The 21,474-nt window shown below is 44.3% G+C and overlaps 1 protein-coding gene across 2 annotated transcripts in view; it reads right to left on the minus strand.

The window, feature by feature from the left end:
• Nucleotides 1-9,456, minus strand: part of GAB1 (GRB2 associated binding protein 1) — an 81,169-nt gene extending 71,713 nt beyond the window's left edge. For both annotated transcript variants that reach the window (XM_083755669.1, XM_083755668.1), the window contains exon 1: nt 8,710-9,456. In XM_083755669.1, the coding sequence (XP_083611795.1) occupies nt 8,710-8,781 (72 nt within the window). In that variant the 5' untranslated portion in view covers nt 8,782-9,456. The remainder of the gene's footprint in view (nt 1-8,709) is intronic.
• Nucleotides 9,457-21,474: the final 12,018 nt, after the last annotated feature.

The following is a 21,474-nucleotide window of genomic DNA, read 5'->3' on the forward strand; positions in this document are numbered from 1 at the left end:
ATGAACTGCATGCAGCCAGCAGTAAGGGCGGGGGAAAGTGTGCCTCTCAAATATCAAGTGTTAGGGAACAAGTAATCCTGTTGCAAAAACCTGGCATCAAAAATTATGTTTAGAAAGGGATAGAAATCAGATCATCACCATGAATCCGGGCAAACTTTATTTTCCCTCCCTACCCCCAAAATAATCAGAACAATCCTCAAAATGTACATTGCACCTATTTACACACATGGAGGTGTATAAAAGGACAGATAAACAACAAATGATCCACAGCTAGGAAGAGCCAAAGCCAACGACCTGCATATCCAGGCTAAGATCATGCCAGCCCATAATTATTGCCATAAGAACTGAAAGGATGGCCTACTTCCATATGAAACCTGCACCGGCATTAAGAAAATCACAGGAGCCTTTTCCCATGTAGGATAAGAGGTCCTTTTCAGTGTTTTGTGGTGCTGCATTTTTGGAATGACAACCCCATAAATCACCACCTGGTGCCTTCTTTGTTGAGACTCAGGTCCCAAATTAATACCTTTTTGTTTGTCTGTATTTCAAGTGGTACATATGAGCACTATCATTTAAACATCTGGAAATACAATGAGGGAAGGCAAATTTAGGTTGCTGAATAGGATGTTGAAATCCAGGTGACATTTTCAGAAATGTTACCTTTTCTGCATGCAAGGCCAACAAGGAATCAATGCACAAGTAGCAGTGGCACCAGCAGGAAGGATTTAAATTTTTGTTAGGCACTGGGGAACATGATGGCATAAGCCAGACCAGAACAAGACACAAACTTCAGACTATTGGTGCTCAATGTCTAAAAAGGTTGCAGCACAATTTTTAAACAATCTCTGGGTATGACCAGATCTAAGAAGATGGATAACAATGACAGCAACTCCAAAAAGCTCAAAAATTTAAGAGGAACAAACTTCACAGAATCACTGTGAGTAGAAATACTAGACCCAACAAGTAGTGGGGACATAGTGGCCTGTTTGGCAAACCATGCTAAGTCAAACCATGGCTTAGCATGATTGTACAAGCTCTCCACAAAAAGAGATTTCAGCCACTTTCCTCCTCCCTGGTAATTCTGCTGCTGCAGAATGGCTCAGTGTCTTATCTGAACCTGGGCTCATGGTTTTGTTCTCCTGGCAAACCACAAGCTGTAAATCATAGAATCATTTTTGGTTACAGGTCATGGTTAGTCTGGAGAGAGCTAAGCGACAACCCCAGGTTCAGACAGAACGCTAAGCCAAACCATGGCTTAGCTCAGCACAGCATTAGAACAACTAGTGAGATGAACAAAACAGTTGCAATCTCCTCTCCCAGAGCCAAGTATTCATGCTAAGCCATCACTCTTATGACCAAAACATTGAAGGTGATCTTGAGATAGAGAAAAATTAAGGGCACAGCCAAAGGAAGAAACTATTCTAATGTGAGACCTTAACTATATTTACATTGACTGGGTACATACACATCAGGTTGCAACAAGGTGAAATTTCTAGATATAACAAATATTTGTCCCTTATAACCATTAGCCGAGAAGCTGGCTCAAACTTGGACTTAATTCTGAACAAAGCCCATAATCTGGTGAAAGATGTAAGAGTTACTGAACCACTGGGGAGCAGTGACCACAATGCTATCCAATTCAACATGTATGTAAATGGAAAGTTGCCTAGAAAGTCCCAGTGCAGTCATATTTAATTTCAAAATAATTGAAGTATTAGCTAGAAAGAAGCTCGAAGCAAGTCTGTTAAATGGGTCAAATCTCCCCATGATGCTTTGAGGTTATTTAAAAATGAGAATAGAAGCCTAGATAGGGCAGATAAGAAAAGTATGAAACAAGTCACCAGTTAGCAAGCAGAGTCAAGGAAGGCAGAAAGAGCAAGAAAGTTTCCTCCAAAATGTTACATCCTTGTCCAGCTGAGGAAAATTTAAAGGAGCAGCAATTCTGGCAAAAGGAAATCTATGCTGGCAAGCAAAAGCAAAAACAGCAGGAGCTCCTTGCTACAAACATCAAAATGGCCAATAAACTTTTCTTTAAATATATCTGAAGCAGGAAACCAGCTAACTATGGAGGTGGCTGTCTATGAATTGCAGTCGTATTTAAGATGCCATCCAAGTGGTTAGCTGTGAAAGGGGTACTGAAGAAACTTGGGAAGAATGCAGAGAGGGAGAATGAATTCTTTAAACCAGTATTCTGTGTGGAAGATGTTGGACAGATACTCATGGCTGAACTGCTTTCCCTACCCCCAAGAGGGCAGCCGAAGTAGTAAGAGGCAACAGGAACAGCTATGGCTGCAATCCCATCTTCACTAGCCTGGGAGTAAGTCCCACTTAATTTAATTAAACCAACTTCTGAGTAGATATGTATAGAAGTAAGGTAAAGGGACCCCTGACCGTTAGGTCCAGTCGTGACCGACTCTGGGGTTGCGGCGCTCATCTCGCTTTATTGGCCAAGGGAGCCGGCGTACAGCTTCCGGGTCATGTGGCCAAGATGACTAAGTCGCTTCTGGCGAACCAGAACAGCACGTGGAAACGCCGTTTACCTTCCCGCCGGAGCGGTACCTTGCACTTTGGCGTGCTTTCGAATTGCTAGGTTGGCAGGAGCAGGGACCGAACAACGGGAGCTCACCCCGTTGCGGGGATTCGAACCGCCGACCTTCTGATCGGCAAGCCCTAGGCTCAGTGGTTTAACCCACAGCGCCACCCGTGTCCCCAATGTATAGAAGTACACTGTAAAAAATACAAAATATGACACAGAAATATGTAACAACACTGAGATTAGACCTATTACCAGATGGTTGGGAGGTAGGCAATGTAGCACCAATTTAACAGGGGACAGCTGTACAAAATTACATGCCCATTGCCCCAGATTTGTTCCTCATAAACTAGTGAATATTTCTATTAAAGTTAGAATTACTGAACACGTGGAAGAATAAGTCTCACTTAAGGAGAATCAGTATGCTTCCTGCAAAGGGAAATCCTATTTGAGTAACCATTTTTGCAAAGGAAGGGATTGAACAACAGTGCCAGCAGCCAGGCTGGCACAAGCATGGGGAACCTGTGGCTCTTCTGGTGTTGTTGGGCTCCAACTCCCATCAGTCCCAGCCCCCAACTGGCCAGTGGTGAGGGATGATAGAAGTTGTAGTACTTGGAGGTTACCAAGTTGGGGAAGACTAGCTTGCACACCTGCTCCCAACCTGGCTCAATACTGCTTCTGATCTTGACACCCTCTGTCAGCTGCACTTCGCTTCTGCCTCTGCCCCTTCTGATCTCCATATGCCTTCTCAATAAATCAATTAGAAGTAGAATCGACATAGGCAATGCGCAACACATAATTGAACTGATGGCATCTGCTGTCAAAATATGTGTTGATGGCAGCTTGCTTACATGGCTTTAAAACAAATGGCTTTAGACAAATACATGGCAGCTAAATCTGCCAATAGCTATTATCCTTAAAAGGAACCTCTCCATGTTAAAGAGGCAGCAAGCCTCTGGTAAAAGTTGCTGGAGGAAAGACATCACTTCACATCCTATTTGTGGGCTTCCAGAATCATCCCAGTTGTCCAGTGTCAGAAGCAAGATGCTGGTTGACCACTGTGGGAATAAGGATGCTGAACTAGTTGGGCCTTTGGCTTGACCCACCAGGTTCTCTTTTGCTGGGATAAAGTAACCATCTCAGGAAAGTCTAGTGGAGTTTCTGTACAATGTTGACTGTGTGCTTGGGAGTCCCTTTCATTTTTTATGTTGTCCTCCCTCCCCAATATTTTTGGTACTCCATAATAGTTGCAAATTTGACAGATCTGCAAATACAAAACAAGATAACCCGGCATCATAAAAGGCACACCCAGATCTCACATATCGAAGATCTTCTTCTGATACAATGGGGCATGAAAGAAGGAGGAGGATACACGAGGAAAGAGCTTTCTGTTGCTCCAGTTTTTCAAAAGATATACTACTGCTCATCCACTTGAGTAAGTTTACGTGAGAGATGGTACAGCAACACATCTTTTGAATCTGTTTTGAATCACTTCAGTCATTCCAGTAAATTTATTCTAAGTGGCAGCACATCATTTAAATCCCCAGGAGCACTGTGGAAAAATGAAACCCTGGGAGAACCCAGTGACATTTAGCCTGATCAAACTTACTCAAGAAAAGGTGTGGCAACTTGCTTTCTGAATTTTTCAAGCAACAGTTTCCTTTAATGTTGATTGGGCAGAGCAACAGTCTTAGGCTAAACACAACCACGACAATACTTATCCCAAATCCAGCTCGCAAAGCCCTCCAGGAGACCTTAAGCTAAGTCACAGGAGACAAACAACGCATCAGAACTTGTAAGCTAAGCAAAACAGGAGTCCATACAACCAGTTAAAGGACGGGTTTGAAGGGAAGATAAAAGCTTGCTTGCAGCCGTGAACGCCAAGTAGGGGATTTTACTGGATCACAAAACATGTGAGGCAATAAAGTTCCACACTAGTCAGGAAAGGAAATGTGAAGTGAAAGTCTGCCATACAGCATTTCTAGAAGCAACCATGAAGCACAAATATGCCCGCAGTAGGAATACTGCATGAGAAATTCATATTTATCAGCCTGGCCTCTCTTGCTTTTGCCTGAACATAGTTGCTTTAGCCCCCTCCCCAATATGAAGCAAATGAAGAAATATCTGCCAGAAAAATGGAGGGAAATCCCACATATGTAGTCCCACTTATTAAGTTAAGCATGATCATCCACTTTATCTCTCAGTAAAAATGCCTCAGTAGGGTTGACAGAGGAGAAAAGTAATATACATTGAACCAAAGCACGTGTGACAGGACTATAAATAAAGGAGTTAATGATTACCTCAATTTATTGTACTAATTGCTCCTAGGAGCCCGCCTCAGAAGAAACAACAACTAGATCTCTTCTACCAAAAACAAACCATACACCCATTCACCACACCCAAATAGAATACTTCTCTGCCTATAGAGACAGGTTTTATTAACTTCCTTACCACCCTCATATAATAAAGTGGTAGGCTCTTTCTTCTTGATATGATGCTTCACAATCTACTTCCCAGAGGCCAGAGATGGAGAACATTTAGAATATGGATGACAAATCACTAATGAGGAGATGGAAAGAAGACTTCAAAACTGAGGGGTAAAACCTTTACTAGTTCTAATTAGAGGCACTTGGGGAATTCAGTCTTTGCACATTCCAAAATGGACTGGTTGATCTGCATCTCCCAAACCAAGACACAAATTGGAACATAGTTATCCACTAGCATTCACACTTCCTGAATGTTCCAATGCAGTTCTTAGTTCAAAAAACAATATAACCTATATTGACAGCACCATCTTATCCATGTCTACTTATAGTCAGTCCAATTAAGTTCAATGGGGCTTACTCCCAAAGTATATGATTTGAGCCTTAATTTTTAAAAGATATCTTACATTTCAAAATTCATTTTAGACAAAAAATATACTCAGAAATGTGTGTTTAAATACATATTTCTATTCAAATTGGTGGAGTTTCTTAAGCATGGATTTATGGGGTGAACACAAAGCAAAAGTGATGCAAACTGGAAATAGACTTATTGACTCATCCTTGCTTATGGTATAATAGTTGAATGATTGATATGTGTATTTTTATAATATATATTTCTGTTGAAACACCCTAAAAAAGAGGCTTGCAATTGAAAGGAAAATAGGAAAGTATTTAATATACTGCAGCAGCAAGATTAATGGATGATATCCTACTGAGCTGAACTCAGAGTAGACCTATTAATATTAATGGACAAATCAGTCATGCCCTTTGACCTCAATGGGTCTGCTCCAAGCATGACTTAGTGGGCTATTGCCCTATAAATCTGATCCAAAGACTGCCTTCCTTCCTCCAAATGAAGAGGCCTTCTCCATTAGAAGAAGGTAACTTATGAAGCTAACCCAACACTTCACCTAACAATAAGTCTGACACTATGATGGTATTCCCTCAATTTTTTGCCTGATTGCTTAAATGTCAACCATAGAGAAGTGATTCACCAGCCTAGTTGCTTCATATACTGTTCCTCCAAAGATTTATTATTTTGAACTGCTATTCCACAGATACAAGCTCATGTCCTTGGGCTTTTTCACATGTGCCACTAACCCTATTAGTCAATAGTTCAGGTCATGGCCAAAGCTTTCTCTATGAAGCCCAATTTCATCTCATCCCAAGATTCTACTCAGGTACTGTTTTTTAAAACTGGACTTGCTTAAACCACTTATCCCTTTACCACTTCAAACCCAGATTTGCTTAAAGGATCAAGGTGTTTAACGGAGCTTGAAGCGAGACTTAGGGGCTTCCCACTCCTGTCCCTTCCAAGGATAAATATGTGATAACTTGACGATCACCACTGCAAGACAACATTCTGTTTAACCAGAGGTGACAACATGCAAGGAAAGAGTTATAGGTTAATAATGATATTTAGGTATTTCTAATGTTAGGATGTCTACTCATATAAACTACTTGAATGCCTCCATTACTGAGACATTTCCTCTGTATCAGAAAATGATGAATTATCTACTTCAACAAGCCAAACTCTGCTAAGCATTTAGAGCCCACCTACAATGTATCGTACCACTTTAAACAGTTGTGGCTTCCCCAAAAGAATCCTGGGAACTGCAGTTTCCGAAGGATGCTGCGAGTTTAGGAGACACCTATTCCCCTCAGGGGGTGCGGGTGGCGCTGTGGGTTAAACCACAGAGCATAGGACTTGCCGATCAGGTCGGCGGTTCGAATCCCTGTGACGGGGTGAGCTCCCGTTGTTTGGTCCCTGCTCCTGCCAACCTAGCAGTTCGAAAGCACATCAAAGAGCAAGTAGATAAATAGGTACCGCTCTGGCGGGAAGGTAAACAGCGTTTCCGTGCACTGCTCTGGTTCACCAGAAGCGGCTTTGTCATGCTGGCCACATGACTCGGAAGCTGTACGCCGGCTCCCTTGGCCAATAAAGCGAGATGAGCACCGCAACCCCAGAGTCAGTCATGATTGGACCTAATGGTCAGGTGTCCCTTTACCTTTATTCCCCTCAGAGAGCTAGAATGGTGTAACAATCAAAATCTCTCTCTCTAGGGGAATTGCAGCTCTGTGGGGAGATAGGGGGCTGCTAACAACTCTCAGCACACTTAACAAACCACAGCGCCCATAATTCTTTGGGGGGAAACTATGACTGTTTACAGTGGTTTCATAGCGCTTTAAATGTCTAGTGCAGATGGGACCTTAGTCAGGGCTAGACAATGTGAAAATGGTTGCTTTTTGTTTTCTAAGGACAGTCTCTCTTTTTGTTGTACTAACTAGAGTACTTAAGTGTTTTGTTTTGTTTTTGTTTTGTTTAGAGACCAGAATCCAATGGTGTAGCTTGAGAAATGTTATGCCTGAAGGTATGAGAGAGAATGGGCAGTCTCATTAGCACCTCTAGGAGTGAAGGGATTAAAATAACATGTATTGAAATGTAGAAATTTAGGAGGCAAAGTTTGGTATTAAAACCAAAGGCTTCTAGGAGTATTTGGTCTTCCTATCCTAATCTGAATGGCACTAGGGATAACACAGTTCTGCCAATTAGTTACATCTCACTGCAACTAAAATACATAATCTATAGAGGCACCACATACTAGAGACAGCTGCAAAATCATCAATGATATATGTAAGAATCGATGTCACGGGCAGATTTTATTTATACATGGCTGCACAGCTCAGATAAACTAGATTTGTGCGCATTTACACCTGGGAAGGAAAATTAGGGAAGAATCTGGGTTTTAAAAAAATTACTTGGTTTCTAAGCATCTATGATACCACCCCCACCCCAAAATCATTGCATTACTCTGATACTCTGGCTTCCCCATTGGGTGTCCTTTGAGTGGCAATGTCTGCTGCACATACAAATCTTAAACAAACACACAAGCTCAGATAAGTTGTGTTATGTGCACTAGGAAGCCATATGGCTGCAGGTTCACATGTAGCTCCAACAACACACCTACACGCACGATTATGCACATGCGACTATCTGTTCACAGCCTGCAGGTTATTTATCGCACGGATGTCCTTTCAGTGGAGGGGAGGGGGGGACCCAGTGCCTTAGAGTTGTATTTTATGCTGCAAATCTGATTGGACAGACATCATATACAAGGATAACCAGCGGAAGTTCGAAGAACAAAATTATCACCCGGTTCCAAAAGGATCTCCCGTCTTCCACCCCCTTTTTTTTTCTCTTTAAGACAACCGTTCCAGGAAAAAAAAAAACCCCCAAAACTTAGCGTCCTCTGGACTCAACTTCGCCCGCTCCCCCACCGCCATCCCTGGCAAAGGGCACTGATAAAGAAGAAGGTGGTAAAAGTTGGGTCCGCTCAGGGCCTTTTGCAAAACGCTGAGAAACCAGAACTGCGCACTTGGCAGTTTTGAAAAGTACTTGGGAGGCTGACGGGCTCGGCAGCTGCCCCGAGCACCTTCGGGTGGGCAAGCCGACGGATAGAGCCCCGCTCGCCAGGGGATCCTTCACCGCAGCCCAGGTTGGGTGGGACGCTCCGGGGACCAAGAGAGGCTGAGGCGCAGAAGGAAAGGGAGAGCTGAAGAAAGGACTGAGGGCGAAAACATGCACACAGGAAGGAAGGAGGAACGGAGAGCGGCGGCGGCGGCTGCAAGCCGAGGGACGCCCCTGCCAGCACAACCCGCAAGCCGCGGCAAAAAAAAGGGGGGGGCACTTACGTAGCGTTTCAACTTCTTCTCCGGCGGCGACTTTCGGAGCCAGCCCGAGCAGACCACTTCGCCGCCGCTCATGGCTGCTGCGCACCGGGCAGAGGGAAGGGAGACTCTTCCTTGGGCAGCTGCGGTGCGCCTGGGCCGAGAGGAGGCAGCCCAGGGAGAGAGAGAAAGGGAGAGAGGCGCGCACACAACAGGAGCACCGCGCCTGCCTGCCTGCTCCGGCCTCCTCCGGCAACTCTGGGGGAAGGGAAAGAGGAGGGGAAAGAGGAGGAGGGAGGGGGGAGGAGACGGCCGGGAAAGAGCAGGAGAGGGAGAGAGGGAGGGACGGGCCGAGAGAGGTGGTGTATTTATGTGTGTATCCAAAGGCACACACAGGCAGAGAGCCCACGTCGGGCCGGAGGGACAGAGGTGCTCCTTCTCCTCCTCCCAGCCGACGGGTAGGAAAAAGACACAGAGCGGCCACCGTAACTTTCGGCTGGCAGCTCCTGGGCAAGCCTGGACGCTGCTACAGCCTGCGCTTTGTCCCTTCCTGGTACAGCGGGGAGGAGGAACCCGGCCGGTTAGTCCCGTCCCCGCTTGAAGTGCTGCCTCGACGGGCCTCGCTGCAGCTGCGACGCTGAGCCAGTTCAGGGGACGCCCCTCTGGAATCCTGAGGGCGGCGGAATTCTGCGCTCAGAACGTCGGAACTGTTAAAAACCCGGGAAGGCGGGGACGCAATTCCACGTGTCCACCGCGGGCGAGAGGGGCGCTGCCCCAGAGGGGCTCCCCCGCCCCTGTTCAGCAAGCAGAAAGTCCAGTTTGTAACAGCTCAATCCTAACCTATGGCTACCTGGAAGTAAGCTCTGTTGAATTCAGCGGGGCTTACTCCGTGGTAACGGGGGTTAGGATTGCAGCCCGAGTGCCCTGCCTTTGGAGCCCGCTCTGCTATGACGCTTCCCACCCCTCCCTAAACCTTTCTCCCTTCTTCTTCCCCCAGCGTTGGCCTCTATAGCTCTTCTGCGTGCTTTCCGTCCAAAGCAGAGGAAGCGAGTGTTTTCCCCACTCTCTGAAAGTCGGCCAGAGGTTGCTCGCTCGCTCGCTCTCCTTTCGCTAACGAATAAGGGAGGGAGGGGACTTAACCCTACGGAAGGGATCCTGGGATCTGTAGTGCGCAAAAGTAGTCGATTGCACAGAAGGGCAGTTGACGAAGCAGGCCTGGGAAACGGAGAGAAACTTCTTCTGGAGAATGCTAGATTATTGCCAGGATTGCTCTGGAAAGTTTCTCGGGAGCTCGAGAGGACGACTTTTGGATAAGGGGAGGCGGGATTGTGGCAGTTCAAGGAAATGAAGCGCCTTGTACCGACGGTGGGGGTGCTCAGCCTACTTTTCATGACATGGCTGTAAAGCTGAAAAATATAATTGCAGAAATTATATTTTGAAAGTAGGTCAGGTGAAACTCTTTGGAGTAAAATGCTTATGCAACAGATGGTTTTCATTACCCAGCCTCCTTTTTTATATTCCTCCATTCCACACATTTTCAGAGGAGATGCTGGGCTGAGTTAGAAATTAGAATACGATAATCTGGTGCCCCTCAGATTATTGCTGGACTAAAACTCCCATCATCCCTGACTGGACCTGAAAGGAGCTGGAGTCCAACAACAACTGGATGACCACATGTTTTCCCTCCCTGCCATATGAATATTGTGATAGCCAACTTAAACCAAGCAATGGGAATATCAATCGCATTTCCCATCAACCTAAGCCATTTTCATCTAGTCCCCAAAGCTTTCTGCATACATCAAGCCAGATACACGTAAGGAAGATCAAAGTTGGCAAAAATACAGTTTTAATAATTTAACCAAGTCATTATAAGCACCACTCCTTGTGTTTGCAAATTGCTATGCCTTTGTGAGTATATGGAGGGAAGGCAGGGTAGGAGAGTAGGAGTGATGCAAAATAGAGGTGGGTGAGTCAGAAATGTGGGCACAGGGTTCTCTAGCCCTTAGCAAGCTGGAGCTGGGAGCTGAGGTGGCTGAAAAGTAGCAGACAGTGTGCAACTTGCTTCCTTTTTTATTGGGGGTGGACTGAACTCACAAGACACACACCAATCTCCTGCTGCTCCTTTACTGCTGAAAAGAGCAGGGATGGGGTCGTATCCTGAGGATGTGCTTCCTCCAAGCCCAATTTTTCTGCAAATGATTATTTAATTTCATACCGCTTGATATAAAATATCTCTAAGTGGCGTACACAAAACTGAAGCAACAACAGACAACTTAAGCCAAATGTTACAAAAATACAGATTTACGTATAAAAATGTTACATTAATACAAAGTTACTAATACAGTGGTACCTCAGGTTAAGTACTGGTACTTAATTCATTCCAGAGGTCCGTTCTTAACCTGAAACTGTTCTTAACCTGAAGCACCACTTAACTAATGGGGCCTCCTGCTGCTGCCGCACCGCCAGAGCACGATTTCTGTTCTTATCCTGAAGCAAAGTTCTTAACCCGAGGTACTATTTCTGGGTTAGCGGAGTCTGTAACCTGAAGCGTATGTAACCCGAGGTATCACTGTACTCTGTGTGTGTGTGTGTGTGTGTGTGTATATACACACACACACATATATATCTCATTTTCATTCTGGCGCACCTCCTCTCTCAGCCTATGGGTTCTCACTCCAGGTCCAAACAAACCCTCAGCTCACCCACAAAAGTTTTACAACACTAAGAGTTCCTAGAAACAGTGGGTATCATCCTAGTCTCTTATGTTAGACTTGCTTGTTATGGGTGGATGGTACTTTCTCAGGCTTCCCACAGCTGTGTCCCATTCAGCTGCACTCTTCATTGCAGCTTCACACAAATGTGTTTACACACCCAGCTTCTCTGCCATTATTATTCTCTCATTGAGGACACATGAAAAGCCTTGAAGGAACCTTAAAACAGTTTGAAAGCGTATGTTAGGGGAGGGCTAAATATATTACTACATCAAATAGTTCATGCCTTCAGATACTGTAGCATTCACCCAAACTTGCTATAAGTCTGCATTATAAAGGAGTAATGAGACTGTGATCCACCTAGATGTTGTCATCACCACCTTCCATCAACCTCAGCCAATATGACCAGTGGTCAGGGATGATGTGAGTTTTAGTGTTGGAGCAGCTAGAAGGCCCCAGCTTCCACATGCCCACAATACAGGACTACTTGGTTCCTATTATACAGAATTTAATAAATCGTATGAAATTAAGCCATGTACACATTTGATGTGCACTATACAGGTCTTTTCCTGCACACAGTTTTTGATCATAATTAATCAGTTAGTCACAGTTATAAATACGAGTTTTCCTTTAGAGCTGCTGTGTCTGAAAGGTTTTTCCAGTACGGACGGCAGCATTGCATTAAATAAGCAATGCACCAGTATGAATTTCCAAACAAGAACTTATTTGGGTAGCTGTCATAATCAGCGTCAAATATTCTTTAATATGAACCAGGCCATAAGACTCTTTATGACCACATAGAAAATAATTTCAACTTGTAACAGCTGCTATTAATAGCAATTCCCTCTCTTGAGGGGAAATAGCCCCCCTGGTGTGCTAGACTATTGTGGGGAATTGTTTTGATAGTCAATGTGCAGGTGAGTCACCCAAGTTCACAACATTTCATGGTTACCAAATGCTCTTGAATTTCAGCCATGCTAATTATAAAAGAAAAGCAAAAGCAGTGCTTTGGGACTCTGAAATTAGTATCTTGTGACTTTTTAATGAGAGTAATGAAGAGTTTTTGCTGTCTAGTTGGCCTTAGTTTTTACTTCACCTTAAATGCTAATAATACACAATTATATATTTGCATAGGGACGCAGGTGGCGCTGTGGGTTAAAGCCTCAGCGCCTAGGACTTGCCGATCGAAAGGTCGGCGGTTCGAATCCCTGCGGCGGGGTGCGCTCCCGTTGCTCAGTCCCAGCGCCTGCCAACCTAGCAGTTCGAAAGCACCTCCGGGTGCAAGTAGATAAATAGGGACCGCTTACCAGCGGGAAGGTAAACGGCGTTTCCGTGTGCGGCTCTGGCTCGCCAGAGCAGCGATGTCACGCTGGCCACGTGACCCGGAAGTGTCTCCGGACAGCGCTGGCCCCTGGCCTCTTAAGTGAGATGGGCGCACAACCCCAGAGTCTGTCAAGACTGGCCCGTACGGGCAGGGGTACCTTTACCTTTACCTTATATATTTGCATGGATGCATTTAAAGCAGTGGGGAGAGCCTTAGATCTGCTAGCCCAATGTGGCTCTCCTGCCCTGGACTTTGACCTGATCATGCCCACATGCCCCTCAGTGGTCTGTCATCCTTGAGTACTTTTGCCTGGCTGGAATGTGTCCTTCAACTAATGCTTCTTGCTTGCCTGGATGATGTGTATTGTGTGTGTGGAATTCCCTGTCATATGTGGCTGGAATGTAGCCTATTTTACAGAGATAAGAGTCCCATCTGTTGCTCTGCCGGCTCTTGCTTCAGGCATGTGGGCCCTGGAAGGTTGGTCAGAAAGGAATGCAGCCCTGAAGCTGGAAAAGGTTCCTTACGCCAGGTTCACAGTAGCATAAACAGTGGTACCTCGGTTTATTAGCTTAATCCATTCCGGAAGTCCGTTCTTAAACTGAAACCATTCTTAAACTGAGGCATGCTTTTCCTAATGAGGCCTCCCGCCACCGATGCCCTTCCACCATTCAGCTTCCATTCTTGGACCGAGGTAAAGTTCGCAAACCGGGACACTACTTCCGGTTATGCGGAGTTCGTAAACCGAATAGTTCGTAAACAGGGCTGTTCTTAAACCGAGGTACCACTGTACATATGGCCTGGGTAATTGAGCAGAATCCTACTTGGTACTTTTAGGGACAGGCTAGTAAAGCTCAGTGGGAGAGTACATGCTTTGCTTGCAAAAGGTCCCAGGTTCAGATCCCTGTCTACTCCAGATTGAGCTGAGAAAGACTCCTGATTGAAACTTCAGAAGCCACTGCCAGTCCTTGTAGACAATACTGAGCTAGAATGACCAGTGCACCATCATATATTCCTTCCTGTGATAGCATTATCAATGAGATAATGCATTCAAAAAACTTAGTGTGCCTACATCCTAGTGAAATCAATGGAATCAACAGCTTGGTCCTACACCTATCTACTTGTGAGTTCAGTGGGGTTATTCCCAAGTACCGTATTTTTTGCTCTATAAGACTCACTTTTTCCCTTCTAAAAGGTAAGGGGAAATTTGTGTGCATCTTATGGAGCGAATGCAGGCTGTGCAGCTATCACAGAAGCCAGAACAGTAAGAGGGATTGCTGATTTCACTGCACTTGAGATTCATATTTTTTTTTTCATGTTTTCCTCCTCCAAAAACTAGGTGCGTCTTGTGGTCTGGTGCGTCTTATAGAGCAAAAAATACGGTATGTGCTCATGGGTTTGCAGCAGTACAACAGGTTCTGCCATCAAGCTAGAACTAAAAGCCATTCAAAGAAATGAATTAGTAGGAGATTCGGGGGAGACAAAATACTTTCCCATACAATCATAGAATTGTAGAGTTGGGAGGGACAACGAGGGTCATCTAGTCCAACCCCCTGCAATGCAGGAATCTTTTGCCCAACATGGGGCTTGAACCCACAACCCTGAGTTTAAGAATCTCATGCTCTACCATCTGAGCTTTGCATTGTGGATGGAATTTGCTGCCCCAAAATGTGGCCTTGGCAAATGGATTGCATGTGCGCCATTCCACTCATGCAATGGGATTTCCTCTGCCCTCCCTGCACAACCCCAAATCCTGCTCCGGAGGGGTCATCCCAACCTTGGGATCACATTTTGAGGGTTTACAGGGCGCTGCAGTGGGAAATTCCATGCAGCAAGCAGAAGTCTGTTGAGCAAGCGGAACAGCAGAGTTGGATGCAACCCAGTAAGTCTACCAGTGACTGCCATTCTTGATATGGATATTCCAGGTTCAGAGGCAAAATACCAATTGCTGGGGTGCAATAACATGGCAGGCTACTGCTTTTGGTGCCTTGTTTGTCAACTTCCCAAAGGCATCTGTTTGACTCTTGTGGGAAGCGGGGTGCAGGACTGTGCGGACCTTTGGTATGATCCATCATGGTGTAATGACAAACCTAGACAGCATCTTAAAAAGCAGAGACATCACCTTGCCAACAAAGGTCCGTATAGTTAAAGCTATGGTTTTCCCAGTAGTGATGTATGGAAGTGAGAGCTGGACCATAAAGAAGGTTGATCGCCAAAGAATTGATGCTTTTGAATTATGGTGCTGGAGGAGACTCTTGAGAGTCCCATGGACTGCAAGAAGATCAAACCTATCCATTCTTAAGGAAATCAGCCCTGAGTGCTCACTGGAAGGACAGATCCTGAAGCCAAGGCTCCAATACTTTGGCCACCTCATGAGAAGAGAAGACTCCCTGGAAAAGACCCTAATGTTGGGAAAGATTGAGGGCACAAGGAGGAGGGGATGACAGAGGATGAGATGGTTGGACAGTGTTCTTGAAGCTACCAGCATGAGTCTGACCGAACTGCGGGAGGCAGTGCTTTGGTCCATGGGGTCACGAAGAGTCGGACACAACTAAACGACTAAACAACAACAACATCATGGTGCTCCTAGTGGAAGTGACTGCAAAAGTAAGCAAGCATATGCTCATACTGTAAATGTGTTCCGGGTTGCAGCCATTTAACTGCATTGGTTTATTTCAGGGGGATTGCATTCAATGAATTTGAGACAATTAAAGAAAATATGAAATAATATCACACAAAGTTTACTCCACAAAAAACCCCCACAAAAAGTCTGTGATTTGTATGAGACATGTCCTCTGAGAACACCTTTTAAAATCCGAATTCACATGAAGCCTCAGCGGCAACTGTGCACCTATTAAAAAAAAACACCAAGTAGAAAGTGTTGTTAGTTACATCTACTGTCTGTAGCTATGTTGCTGCTGGAAAGAAGGAAGAATGCCAACCCAAAAGTTCTAGTTTTACAGTTGGAATATAAACCAAGCTTCAAGGGCCACCTGTAAATACACCACAAACCACAGTTCGGAACTTATGTACTGGGGCACAAGACTGCTATGAGTTAAACATCTGCCAATTTACACCATCAGCTAATACTTGAGGCCTCATCCAAAGTAATATTAGCATCTACTATTTTCCTTTTATGCGTAAATAGTGTGCTTCCAAATGTGAACCCTCGGTACTTTTTGACTTCAACTTTTAGTGGATATCATCTAGGAGTTCAGCCATACACAGGAATATTTGAACGTTTCCAGGTGTTCTGGATCCTGATGGGGCTATCGAGACGTATAAAGGATTTTTCCAGTGTAACATTTTCCTCCAGTGAAGTGCTTTTAGAGTTGATTCAAATGTCAGAGCATTGCTGCTCAAGAGGATCTGTGGCTCAAGGTAAAAAAGTCAAAAAGCTATCTGCTGTTTCATTTATTTATGTGTTTTGAAAATCGGGTGCTTGTCATTGGCCACTTAGCATTTCGTACAGATGAGTAATTTGGATAATAGAGTTTTAAATGCAATTATACAAATGGGCTTTGCCCATTACGCTATTTAATTTTCCCTCTGATGCATGTTAGTTAAGTAATTTTAACTAATAGATTATATAAAAAGGGAAACATTCAAGCTCATTTCAGCTACTCAAATCCTATTCAAGTTAGGTATAAGCTAGCTGGATAGCTCAGTTGGTTGAGCGTGTGGTGCTGACAATGCCAAGGTTGCAGGTTCGATCCCTGACAGCTACATATTCCTGCATTTCAGGGGGTTGGTCTAGATGATCCTCAGGGTCCCTTCCAGCTCGTATGATTCTGTGAGATGTCTATAAACCTAGCTGAATGCAGGGTTGAAATCTTAATGTCCAAGAAGGAATCTGGGGTGGGTAATGCACTGTACAAAAAAGATTATATTCTTGGGGAATATGCAGAAGAGCATTGAATAATCACTTTGTGATTACACTTGATTTGGGATCTAGAGTGGCTTGCATTTACATAGCTAAAGCAGCACTGGCCTCTGCAATGCAACAGTTCTGTTCTGCTTTCCTACCTGTCATTTGCAATCCCAATTTATAAGTGGTTATCACCAAGCACTCAGCTAACCCTGATGTCAATCAGATTCAAAAATTACTTGCGAGATTGCCTTAGCTCACATATGCCAACCTGACTGTTTTGATGTGTAGAACTGGCATTGTTAAAGTTGTCACATAATCATACTTATTCCACATTTATAAGGAATCAATATTTTAGTGTTGCAGCAGTTGTACTCTGGAACTGCCTATTGCACTCAGGCAGGCACCTTCCCAGCACTCTTTTCGACTTCTGCTTTTCGACTTGTCTTTGTTAGTTTGTTTTTAGATAAGTGTATCCAGACATGTAGACTATTAACATTTGTTTTAATATGGCTTTTAGTTTATTGTTGGTTTTAATTACTGTTTTTAATGTTTTAAATAGTTCTTTTAACTGTGTGTTTTTTTAACCGATAATTATGTTGTTTTAATCTTCTTTAGAATGGGAAGCGGGTGGCTCTGTGGGTTAAATCACAGAGTCTTGAACTTGCCGATCAGAAGGTCGGCGGTTCGAATCCCCACGGCAGGGTGAGCTCCCGTTCCTCGGTCCCTGCTCCTGCCAACCTAGTAGTTCGAAAGCACATCAAAGTGCAAGTAGAGAAATAGGTACCGCTCCGGCAGGAAGGTAAACGACATTTCCGTGTGCTGCTCTGGTTCGCCAGAAGCGGCTTAGTCATGCTGACCACATGACCTGGAAGCTATACACCGGCTCCCTCAGCCAATAAAGCGAGATGAGTGCCGCAACCTCAGAGTCGGCCACAACTGGACCTAATGGTCAGGGGTCCCTTTACCTTTAATCTTCTTTAAACTTCTTTGAGGATTTATTACAATCGAGTGGTATATAAATTTTATGAAATAAATTAATGTTCCCCAATCCCTTCTGAATCTCTGGGAGTTAATTCCCATCCTTCCCAATCTCACTGCCTACAGTCCTATTCACACTTATCTCAACTCAATGAACATTTTGTGATGCATTTCTCTATATAAATTGTATTCTTATTATATGAACCCGTTCTTGCCTGATTCACAAAGCTATACATTATTATTGGAACAATAATGTTTGCTTTCTGTCCTTATTCTAATCCCTGACCACTTGAATGGCACAGTGACTCAAACTGTAGTCCTCCAATCCATCTTCTCAAGGTTAAGTCTAGATAAGTCATTGAGATACCTCCGAAATCATTTGAGTATTGAAGCATGCAGGATCAATCCAAAGACAGGTAGGAGAGGAAAAGTGGGGCATTGCCTGCAGCTTTTGCCCACCAGTTCCCACTGCCTAAGAGGTTAGCTGCTTTCTAAACTGAACAGTGGCTTGTCTCTGGCAGCAGGAATTTCTGGAATGAAAACAAGAAGCTAAGCTCTAGCAGCACACATAATTCTTTCACACACGTGTGTGTTTGTGTCCAGTTGTTCCTGTATTTTCTCTAGTGAACCTGGCCTTTTTCCTTCAGGCCCGCTATGGAGATTAATTGCTTATCTACCCTGTCTAATACTTTCTGAAGACGTATGCTCCATGCATGTTGCATAGTATAAAGTTGACAACAGTTGAATAATCTATTTCACTTCTGGAACTGAATTCAATGTGCTTCTGGCAAGATAGTTTAATTTGGATCATTGTGCAGATTCCCATGTGTAAGCCTCTACTGGGCTGACTTTCAAAGGAAGAGAGAAGTTATAGCAGCTAAAAAGCCAGCTCCTCCTCCTTCTCCTTCTCCTGCTTCCCCTCCCCCATTTGCTTTGATATAACACAGACAAGGACAATTGAAAGATAACATTTATAATGACTCATTTTGAAAATTATGAATTTGAACTTAATGCAGGGGAGTAAAAAGGTAAAGGACCCCTGACAGTTAAATCCAGTTGCGAATGACTCTGGGGTTGTGGCACTCACCTCGCTTTACTGGCCGAGGGAGCTGACGTTTGTCCGCAGTTTTTCCAGGTCATGTGGCCAGCATGACTAAGCTGCTTCTGGCGAAACCAGAGCAGCACACGGAAACACTGTTTACCTTCCCGCTGGAGCGGTACCTATTTATGTACTTGCACTTTGACATTATTTCAAACTGCTAGGTTGGCAGGAGCTGGGACAGAGCAACAGGAGCTCGGGAGCTCACCCCGTCGCAGGGATTGAACCACTGACCTTCCGATCGGCAAGCCCTGGGCTCAGTGGTTTAGACCGCAGCGCCACCCGCGTCCCTTTGCAGGGGAGTAGGCTATGATAAAAGAAAATTGTTCTTAAATCCTGGAGGGAAAAGGTTGGGAGGATGTTGAGCCACGAAGCAGGTGACATATGAGTGTTGTTGTACTTAAACAAGCAAAACCACACCAGTCTTTTAAATAGCTCTAAATTACATATGACTGAGCATTAAGAATGTGAATCCTCCAATGAGACCAAAAAAAGCAAAAGGACTGACAATGGAATCAAAGTGAAAACAGAATACTTCTGTCTTTTAAGAACAGATTATTATCATTTTTAAGTGACAATCGCCAGGCTGCAAGCCATGAAACAGCATAAAATATATTTAAATCCTGGTTAAGAAATTGAGGAAGTAATAGTGGAAGGATATGAAAGGGAAAATCCCCAGGATTTCCTTATGTGTGTTACCTCCAGTTTGAAACACTGCTTTAAATAAATTAGTAGGAAAAAAGTTTATGGTATGTTGTAGCAGTTTAGCAGTTGACTATTGTATGCTGCAGAGCTTTCCAAACTGTGTGTCGCAACACGGAGTACGTCGGCTGCAGTGTGTAGGTGTGTCGTGCAAACGCTCCCCACACCCCTCCCGGGGCTGGAAAAGGGTTTGTTTAACCTCCAGTCTGCAAGTAAAACTGAATAACTATGGCGCGAAATGATCCATGTCTAAAAACTGTGTCACCAACATGAAAAGTTTGGAAAGCTCTAGTATATTGTAAACTTCTTAATATAGATTCACTACATTTTTACTCAGCACTATAATTTGCGGTTTCTTATTTTTCTCAGTTCAGTGTTGAAATATCATATGCAGGAATGGAGTGAGAATTGCTATGTGTTATGTGTAAGCTGTCATAGCAGAGGCTTTTCTGACCTTGGATTCCTTTAAAATCTAACTGTGGCACAATACATGGCTTACTTCCCCCGTACAGGCCACCACTGAAATGAATGGAAATTGCACAAGAACAGTTTTAACAGTCCTAAAGGTCAAGGTCAGAAAATATGGCAATAACCAAGATAATGTGCGTGTTTTGAAGCCTGCAGTGCTTTTCTTTCATCAACATTACGTCATTCGTTTTGTGGGGATCCAGAGACTCTGATTTGCTATTGGAACCATAAAAAAAACAAGGGGCTTCTGATCACGTTGTCCCAATGTAGTATGAGGATTCACTCTTGAAGGATTTAGAGATGTGCAATGCATGTACTTGTTGTAAATTATGCAAGACGGTGCTTAGCTCATTTTGCCACCTGCTTCACCTTTGCAAGGTAGTTACAGAGTTTGCAAATAAGTTTGCAATCTGTTACAGAACATAATTTGCATCCAGGGCCTGCTCACCCATGAGACAAGGAGAGGCAACCAGTCCAGGCAGCAGGATTCACAGGGCCAGCAGATCTGGCCATGGAATGCATCACCCAGAGCTGCTGCTGCTGCTGGCACCATGGTGGCAGAGAAAAGCTGTATAAAACCTTCCTCACCTGTATATAGGTCCACTGAGGAAATAAGATGAGGGGAACCAGAGTCAGGAAAAGAGTTCAGTATTTTCCACCCCCTACTGTGTGGCAGGCAACCTGTATCTAAAAGATGGCATTTCCTGCATTGTGTGTATTAAATCCTGATTGAAGGCAGGCTGAAAGCACCAGGGTCACTTCAGGAGACAAAAACTCATGAAGATTCAATTTGTCTATTTTCAGACAAATTGAAGACAAGACAAGTGGACAGGATAGCTGGCTCTGGCGTGCATGTGTGTGTGTGTGTGTGTAACCTAGATAGCTGAATATCAGCCAGCTTCTCGATGAGAGTTGGGAGATTGTCTCCAATAAGTATCACAAAGGATAAGAAAGGACGGTTTCCCTGAGAAAACCTTGAACGTAACAAAAGAAGCAAACCTTTAATGAAGGTAGCCCCTTGAAATAATCTTACAGAGCATAAGAACAGTTTGTTCAAACCATCTCCAACAGAAGCAAATGCACTGGGTTGCTTATGGGAGGGAGAGAGATAACCCAGAAGAAAATGTATTAACTTTTCATTGTTGTTGTTTTTGAAGGACACAATGTTAGGAGAGAGCTATTAGGAAGGAGAAACTGGGTTTAGGAACATGACGTTCTTGCAGTCACCAGTGGAGTTACTGAGGTTTAGAAAAGCGCAAGCTTTGTAACAAGACACTTTTCATCCATGCTAATTCGTGCATAGATATCATGGACTGGCTGGACACAGAGGAATGGTGAGAGGCACCAGTTGGGGAACCCCCAGGAACGAAGGCTTGGAGCCTGGAGATTGGTGGCAGGATGACAATGAGTGGTCAGAGAGAGAAGAATGAGAAGCTTAGGAGGAGGAAGTAAGAGGTAGCAGGGTTTAGTGAGCAGGGAGAGTCTGTGGTAGAACAGTCCAGAAGCAGAAGCAGAGGTAGAAGCAGGTGAGGAGGGAGGCCAAGAGGCAGAGATTATTCAGGCTGGTGAAGAAGCCAGGGTGTCTCCCTATCCTCTGGTGACAAGATCCCCTCCCTGCTGCTCTGCCAAGACCAGAAGA

This window comes from Podarcis gaigeae (genome assembly GCF_964106915.1).
Source record: "Podarcis gaigeae genome assembly, chromosome: 9".
Taxonomy (NCBI): Eukaryota; Metazoa; Chordata; class Lepidosauria; order Squamata; family Lacertidae; genus Podarcis; species Podarcis gaigeae.